This window comes from Bison bison, unplaced genomic scaffold, assembly GCF_000754665.1.
Source record: "Bison bison bison isolate TAMUID 2011002044 unplaced genomic scaffold, Bison_UMD1.0 scf7180017864383, whole genome shotgun sequence".
In the NCBI taxonomy this organism is placed as follows: domain Eukaryota; kingdom Metazoa; phylum Chordata; class Mammalia; order Artiodactyla; family Bovidae; genus Bison; species Bison bison.
This window is the reverse complement of record NW_011494955.1, coordinates 5992513-6001221: the sequence shown is the minus strand read 5'-3', so window position 1 is coordinate 6001221 and position 8709 is coordinate 5992513. Positions and strand designations below refer to the sequence as shown.

Sequence of the window (8709 nt, the reverse complement as noted above, 5' to 3'; positions counted from 1 at the left end):
CAGAGGACAGAGGCAATTAGGAGTGTGGCGACAGATGGAGGATCCACAGCATTTGACCAAGAATTAATCTCACATAACCACTGGACATACAGTGAGAAACTTCCAGAAGCTCACCAGTTCCAGCTGAGACAAGAGGAGAGAAATATCTGGTTCTGTCTTGGCAGATGTTTGAGCCAGCAAGGGCTGAGCAAGAAAGTACCAACCAGCATGCCTCCCACAGAAGCGCCCCCAAAGTCCCACTGGCCATTCAGCTGGACTCAGTCACCCCCAAACTCCCAGGCTGCCTCCTGTGTGTCTCACAGCTGATGCCCCTATCCCACAGAGCCCACTCCAGGCACAGGAGTCTGTGGATATCTGTGCCCAGGGCTCAAGAGGAGGGCCTGGGAAGGTCTGTTTTCAGCTCCATGTGTATGTTGCCCAGCTCCCTGCCAGATCTCCACAGTCCACCCATTCCCTGCCCTCCCAGAAAAGATGGCCCCTCCCTGGGACATAACTGACCACTCACCTGAGAGGTGGTAGGGAGGGCGAAAGGTGAGGCTCTGGGAGGATGCTTGGAAGGCTATTTTTAGCCCAGACTGGGTCAGCATTTGGTGGCAGTGGGTCAGGAAACAGGTTCATCAGAGGAGTCATCCTCAAGTACAAAGGTGCTCAAGAGACATACGCTTGGAAGGGTTTATAGGCTCAAAGTCTCAGATTAGGGAAACCTCCTGGCTCAGTCCCATAGTCCACCCATCAAAGTCATCAGTGGTCCATGTTCAAAAGGAGGTGGGCAAAATAAGGGAATTTGGCTTTCAGGACAGCCACATGAACCCCCACCTCTGCTCACCCAAGGATCCTCTGAGGGAGGAAGTGACACCATTTCAGGACTCTGGTGACCTCCCCTACCTCCAACACCTTTCACTCTTCCAAGTGGGCACATACACACCGACAGTCATCACTCAGCTTCCCTGCTAGGAAACCAAAGGACTTCCACCCCACCAACATCTGACCCCAACTCAACCTGGGCATTAGGGGCATCCTCCTACCTGTGACCTCTCCCCTTCCTGCAGTGGACAAGCCTTGGCATCCCTGTGTCCACGCCAACCCTCTTCTGCCTCCAAATACCTCCAGTCTCTGCTGGATTTCCAGGACCTAGCAAGGTGCATGGTTGGCACTGGATTAGAATGTACCAAATGAATGAAAGAATTAGTGATGGCACAGTTTCCAAATCAGAACTGAACTCCTTCCTTTTCTCCCACCCACCCTAGCCTTACCCCACCCTGGTCCTCCTTCAACACACCTCCAAGGATGCTCCCTGGATTAATCCTGCAGCTCTGGGGTGTTCTACTCTCACCCCTGCCCCCTGGCCCACCAGTGTGTGCTCAGCTGCTTCAGTCATGTCCGACTCTTTGTGACCCTTTGGACCCTATGGACCCGCCAAGTTCTTCTGTCCGTGGGGATTCTCCAGGCAAGAATACTGGAGAGGGCTGTCATTTCCTTCTCCAGGGGAGCTTCCTAACCCAGGAATCAAACCTGCATCTCTTAAGTCTCCTGCATTGGCAGGCAGGTTCTTTACCACTAGCGCCTCCCGGGAAGCCCACCAGTAGTGATGCCTAGAACTCTGAAGAACAACCTAGGTTCTCTCCTGAACTCTCTGACTCAGATTCTCCTGTGTCCCATTGGATGCCCCATGGCTCCTGCCTTCCTAGGAATATCCAAAGTGCAGGGGCCATGCTCTCTCCCAAATCTCTCCCCCAACCCCCATCACTGAATAGGCTCTGGGTAGGAATAGCTTAAGAGAAGCTCATTTTGATGGTGAAGAATGGGACATACTTTAAGAGATAAAGGCAAAGAGGCCCATAACGAGAGGTTGTGTGGGACAAGCCAACCCCCCATGGGACAGGCCAACCACTCTACCCCAAGGCCAGGTCATAGGTCCAGGGCCCATAGTCCAGCCCTGTGCCTTCGGGAAAGGATTTGGGGAGCAGGCTCTACCCCAGGTCACTGCAACTGTTGCCTACACTCAGAGCATGGAGTCCAGCTAGATACTTGTAGGAGGTCTCCACTTCCAGTAGCAATGGGACGGAGAGAGGCCATGAGGAAGCTCATAAATGGCTTTGAAGATGAAACAGGCCTGAGGCCGAGATTGTTGACACAGCTCTACTGAATAGGCAAACAGTGGCTCTTAAGAGGCCAGGGTGATGCCAAGCCAATAAAATGCAGCTATTTTCTCTTTGCTGCCCCTTTTACTGCCAGCTGCCCTGGTGCATAAAAGGGCCTGCCACAGCTCAGGGAGCACAGGCCTTTGGCTCAGTCCTCTGCCAGCTTCTCCACTGTTCAGACACCTCCCTGTCTCCAACATGACCTGTGGCTTCAGCACTGTGGGCTCTGGATTCGGCAGTCGCGCCTTCAGCTGCGTCTCTGCCTGCGGACCCCGGCCCGGCCGCTGCTGCATCACGGCCGCCCCCTACCGCGGCATCTCCTGCTACCGCGGCCTCACCGGGGGCTTCGGTAGCCGCAGCATCTGCGGGGGCTTCCGTGCTGGCTCCTTCGGCTGCAGCTTCGGGTACCGCTCCGGTGGCGTGGGCGGCCTCAGCCCTCCCTGCATCACCACCGTGTCAGTCAATGAGAGCCTCCTCACACCCCTCAACCTGGAGATCGACCCCAATGCGCAGTGCGTGAAGCAAGAGGAGAAGGAGCAGATCAAGTGTCTCAACAGCAGGTTCGCTGCCTTCATCGACAAGGTGAGTCTCCTTGATCATGCCTTTCCTGAATCCCACCCATGCTCAGGACCCCAGCTGGGCACTGAGGAAGGAGTCAGAGACATGCCCACAGAAGCCCTCAGGCCAAAAGGAGAGGAAGTCATACCTCTTGAACACAGACAGAAAGACAAGAATAGGTTCAGAAGCTGCCTAGTCTAATGGGGGAGACAAACTGAAAACACAGAAACAGAACTAGGGGCAGAAACTCTAGTGCTGAGAGATAACATCCTGTGAGCAAAGGGCCGCTGTGTGGGTGTTCAATGCATTTGAGGACCAGCAGCTGCTTACTTGGTAAGGAGGTACTCTCCATGTCCAAGCAGGGCTGGTGACTGCAATACTGGAAGACTGCCCAGAAGGAATCTCCTGGTTCACACAGAGCCCTTTATATAACAATGGTTACTTGGCCACTGAGCAGGGCCCAGAATGGCCTGTCCATGCCTCTGTGCATGGGATCTAGGGGTGAGCAACAGACTCGGTCACCACTCTCCTTGGCCTTGTGGAGAGGAAGGTAGTATGTGGTCTGGTTGAAACCATCTGCAGATGTCAGTGTCCAGCTCAAGTCTCCTCCACTGAATCCAGGCAACTGCCATGAGGCAGTGGTTTGAGGGGCCAGGGGAGAAGGCTTCATTGAAGAAAAAGTTCTGGGGCCAGGGAAGGTTATCCAGAGCCAAACTTGTGAGAATTCATGCTACAGAGATACCCACCAGGAAGGGCCAAAAGGATCTGGAGCTCTTAAGAGCATGAGAGACCAAGAGTAGCACAAGAAAGGACTTACCAGGGATGTGGCAAAGTTATTACACAAAAGGACCTGAATGGGGTGGTGGGCCAACCTCATGGAAGAAAAGTGGATGTGAAATTTCTCTTGGGCACAATTGTCAGCAATTATTGTAGTAAGAGAAGCCCGCTCCCCCCACCCCACCCCCACCCCCACCCCACAGGGCAGAAGATCAAAGTTGGAATTCTTCTGCCACTATGAGATCTCAGGCAGTTAGGGAACCTCTCAATCCTATAAAACTTCCTCATCTGTAAAACAAGGGAGTTGGCACACACCACATCCCTGCACTAATAGTCCAGGTGACTATTATCCTAATTGCATTGTTGTCGTAGGATTTTGATTATTGGCACATACTTTACTTGTTAACTTTTACAGTTGGTCTTTCTAAAAAGGTTGACCTGTTCATTTGCACACTGACAGTCACACCTGTCTTGGAATAGTAGACATTCTGCATTCGGGTGCTTTTCTGCAACAGGGCTCATTAAACTCTTAGCAAGGCAAGCAGTCAGGACAGGGTTAAGTGCTGGGCCCAAGGACACATTATTAACAAGAGCAACAGGGTCTGGACTCTGCATGGCTTTAGTGTTTTCCATGACAGTAGGTACACTGCCTTAGAAGAGACTGACATTAGCTCCAAGGAAGGACTTCCAGGAGAGCCACTGAGGCCCTAACATGGTTTAAAGAGAGGGGACATAATGCTTCTGAGGACTCTGAGTCAGAGAGCTGGGGATCCTGGGTCTTGGTGCTGGGACCCTCCCCACTCTTGCCCTCTGGTCCTACAAGAAGAGGTTCTCAGGCTCTGCCTCTGTGCGGCAGGTGCGCTTCCTGGAGCAGCAGAACAAACTACTGGAGACCAAGCTGCAGTTCTATCAGAACCGCCAGTGCTGCGAGAGCAACCTCGAGCCCCTGTTTGAGGGCTACATCGAGACACTGAGGCGGGAGGCCGAGTGCGTGGAGGCTGACAGCGGAAGGCTGTCCTCGGAGCTCAACCACGTGCAGGAGGTGCTGGAGGGCTACAAGAAGAAGTGAGTGTGGGAAGGCACCGGCTCCGGGAAGGGCTTGAAGGTGGCTCCCAGCACAGGGGAGCATCCAGACTTGTGGCTGGGTCTCTGCCTGATGATCAGGAAGAGCCTGTGCTCTCTGCCCCTCCTCGAGGTACATGGGTTCCATGGGTGGGTCCTGGCCCCCTGGGGACGGAGCTCAGCCTGACTTCCTACCAGCAGGTCAGGGAAATGATGTTCTCTCCCTTTCTTCTACCCATAGATCTTCTCTTAGGACCCCAGGAAAACTAACATTGCTAATCCTTTTGAGTCTAGCTTTCAAAGTCCTGGACCTTCTTTTGAAGTTCACCCCTTCACTCAGCTAACACTTTTTGAGCACCTATCAGGCACCAGGCAGATCTGGACAGGGTGATAGCAATCCAGGGGCAAATGATAGAGCCAGCTCGTGTTTCTGTGGGGCTTACAGTCCCCTGGTAGGCAGAGATGGCAGAGTCACAGACAGAGACCTCTGATGACAAAGAATGACACAGAATACGAAGGCACACACTGGGTACTCTAAAGGAACCTGGTTTCCAGAGCTGGCCACCATCCTTCAGTTATACTCTTAGCCATGCACTGCCAGGCCACCATGCTCCCTGCCTCTAGCTCTGAGCAGGCCTGCCCACAGAGCAGGAGGCAGCAGCAGGCTCCACATCTCTTGGCTGAGCCAGGAGGAAGATGACAGAGGGGAGATCCTACCACCTGTAGCAAAGCCAGGGGCAAGGGGAGGACTCAGAGGAAAGGGAAATGCAGGCCTGGGTGAGAAAAGAAGGCACCTGCCAGCCCCAGCCACACACACACGCACACGTGCACACACACACACTCGCACACACACAGCTTCTAGATCCTACCCCCGGCCCCCCTTCCACCCTCACCCCACTGAGGAGCTCAGAGGTGATGTGAAGGTGGGTGTTTCAATAGTCCCATGTATCCCAGGAGGCCTGGAGCACCTGGTCCCACCCCATTTCTTTTGGAGGTGGGGAAATGAGTGGAGGCGGGGAGCTAGAAATCAGGCTTATTTGCTTGCGTGCTTCATGGTCAAGTTTAGAGTTGCTCAGAAGGGGCCCTGTTTTCCCCATACCCCTCAGGTATGAAGAAGAAGTTGCTCTTCGGGCCACAGCGGAGAATGAGTTTGTGGCTCTAAAGAAGGTAAGTGCCTGAGCCAAGCCCCTCCCTGAGCCCCTGGCCACCCTGTCCTCTCTGTCCTGCGATGCTGCAGCCAAGCCCGCAGAGTGACCTTGAATCTCACAGCCCCTTGAACCCCACACAGGATGTGGACTGCGCCTACATCCGCAAGTCAGACCTGGAGGCCAACTCGGAGGCCCTGATCCAGGAGATCGATTTCCTGCGGCGGTTGTATGAGGAGGTGAGAGGGTTCTTGGTCCTGGTGGGCATCCCTGAGCCCCTGTCCAGCCCTCCCACTGGCCGGCTGATGTGGGAACACAGGCTGAGATTGAAGGTTAGGCAGAGGAATAGAGAAGCAAAATGGGACAGAATTAGTAAGGGGCACGGAATTAGTAAGGGTGACAACCTCTAGGACAGCTGTGCCTTGAGAAACCAAAGCCCAGGCACACACCTTGACCGCACTTTCTCTAGCTCAGATTTTCTCTGGCAGCCAGAAGCCTGTGGCTGGTCCATGAGAACAAGAAATGGGTCTCCACACAGGGGCCTGGACCCCAAGGAAGTGTCCCCAGCATGCTGGCTGCAGGGACAAGATTTACAGGGGCCTGAAAAATCCCCAAAGCAAACATTTGAGAAGTAATTGCACTTTTTTCTAAATGGGATTTCTTATCTGTATGGAAAGCGATGCAATTTCATCAGGGAATTGTCTGCTCCAAACGAGACTTTGGCTCCAGATGGACCAAAGAGATTACAGCCATTGGTGGGTGAGGAAAAGCTCAGATAATTTGCTTATACTTCCTCTTTCCTGACTCCCGATCCACAGGAGATCCATGTTCTCCAAGCCAACATCTCGGACACCTCGGTCATCGTCAAGATGGACAACAGCCGGGACCTGAACATGGACAACATTGTGGCTGAGATCAAGGCCCAGTATGATGACATCGCCAGCCGCAGCCGGGCCGAGGCTGAGAGCTGGTACCGCAGCAAGGTGGGTGGTCCAGGACACCTGCCTTCTAGACACAGCAGTGGTAGGGACTTGAGGTATATATAATTAGAAAAACCTTTTTTTTTTCCCCAGGGATTCTGATCCCTAGAGATGATAACAGAAGGGCAGACAGTTCTCAGGTTATAGTGGCAGGACAGAGTTGCAGTGTATGGTTACACAGGCTGAGCACTGTACAACCTGCAAATCATCCATGTTGTCCTGAGTGGGTTGAATGTCATATGCTGAGCTTCATGAGCCTTTCTGCTTCCCTCCAGTGTGAGGAGATCAAGGCCACGGTGATCCGGCATGCGGAGACCCTGCGCCGCACCAAGGAGGAGATCAACGAGCTGAACCGCATGATCCAGAGGCTGACAGCTGAGGTTGAGAATGCCAAGTGCCAGGTAAGGAGTGTTTGAGGCCCACCCAGGGTCTCACCGGCAGTGTGTGTGCCCAACTGGATCTCACCATTCACTCTCCAGCCCATCTGGATGACTTGAGTCCTAGGTTATGGCCACTCAGGGAGCCCTAGGTGATAAAAGGGAGAGGTCTGTTTCTGGGGTGATCTCATCTGGGTGGAGAGACTGGACACATCCAGGAAATGGACACAGAGACCCAGAGGCCATAACCCACCTTGTTCTCTCCTGGGCCCTTAGAACTCCAAGCTGGAGGCTGCAGTGACCCAGGCTGAGCAGCAGGGCGAGGCAGCCCTCAATGATGCCAAGTGCAAGCTGGCCGGGCTGGAGGAGGCCCTGCAGAAGGCCAAGCAGGACATGGCCTGCCTGCTCAAGGAGTACCAGGAGGTGATGAACTCCAAGCTGGGCCTGGACATCGAGATCGCCACCTACAGGCGCCTGCTGGAGGGCGAGGAGCAGAGGTGAGGATCACCTCAGTTGCCGCATGAACTCTACTTGCATAGGTCTGCCCACTTCTGATTTTTCCTCATCCTAGTCTCAGTCCTAAGAACTGGTCCCAAGCTAGACTCTGAGGTCTTTGAAACCCGTATCTCGAAGGACTAGAACATGGTCAGTAGCATACAGAGAGGAAATGAGGGCCAGTGCCACTGCAATGTCCAGAGTCCCAGAGAGCCCAGGGCCTTCCTAGATTTAGAACCGAGGTGCCCTACTTCCCAGTTCAGAACATCTTCAAATTATTCCATCCTCAGCTCTTGCAAGATCCACTCCCGGCCAGGTTTCTTGGCAGTCATCCTGCCCTAGTGTGGAGATGCTGGCCAAACTCTGATCCTGGCCTCATGTGACTCCCCAAAGGAAACTTCCTCTTACTAAAGCTGAGCCCAGCCAGGTATGCCAGGTATTGTTGCTCCGGCTGTGCACTGCACAAAAGCAGCCAACTGAGGGGCAAGTGAGGCTGAAATTCAGTATATACTCTGTTTGCTAAATAGTGTGCCCTGGCATTGCTGCAACTGCCAGAACATCACTTTATAAAAGTTAACACAAGGGCATAAATATAGGCCAGAAATAGCCCATTTGATCCATCCTGGCACCCAGGGGAAACTTGAGGATCTTATTCTAACCTGTTTTCTCTTTTCCTTTTTTACCTTTTCCCCACTCAGGCTGTGTGAAGGCGTTGGAGCTGTGAATGTCTGTAAGTATTCTGAGCCATGAAAAGGAAAATTCTAGATTGGGCAATAAGAGTGTCCTGGCTATGAGTGTATAGAGATACCAGGAGGAGTGTTTCAAATAATTCCCTCAGTAAATGGGAGTAGGTTAGTCATACAGTAGGAGAGACTGAGATTAGCTAACAGGAAGAACCTCACAGCATGAATGGGATTGGAAAAAGATCACTGCAGGAAGGGACCTCAGATGTCACACAGTACAACCCTCAGCTTGTATAGTGAGGACACTAAGAGAGCAAGGAAGGGACTTGCCCAAGGTCACAAAGGAGATCCAGGGCCAGAAGCCAGGGCTCCTGATTTGCCCGCTGTTTCCATCCACACCTTCAGAATACCAGCTGAACCTTTGTGTCCTTCCTGGGAGGGCTGAACAGATAAGAGAGGCCAGCGAAGGTGGCCAGATGCGGTGGCCACTA

The 8709-nt window shown here is 53.2% G+C and overlaps 1 protein-coding gene across 1 annotated transcript in view; it reads left to right on the top strand.

Moving 5' to 3' along the window:
* Positions 1–2339: 2339 nt before the first annotated feature.
* The window catches only part of LOC105001712 (keratin, type II cuticular Hb3-like), an 8172-nt gene continuing 1802 nt past the window's right edge, over positions 2340–8709 (top strand). The window contains exons 1-8 of the mRNA XM_010858085.1: positions 2340–2723; positions 4333–4541; positions 5645–5705; positions 5827–5922; positions 6502–6666; positions 6939–7064; positions 7317–7537; positions 8234–8261. Coding sequence (XP_010856387.1) covers positions 2340–2723; positions 4333–4541; positions 5645–5705; positions 5827–5922; positions 6502–6666; positions 6939–7064; positions 7317–7537; positions 8234–8261 — 1290 coding nt within the window. The remainder of the gene's footprint in view (positions 2724–4332; positions 4542–5644; positions 5706–5826; positions 5923–6501; positions 6667–6938; positions 7065–7316; positions 7538–8233; positions 8262–8709) is intronic.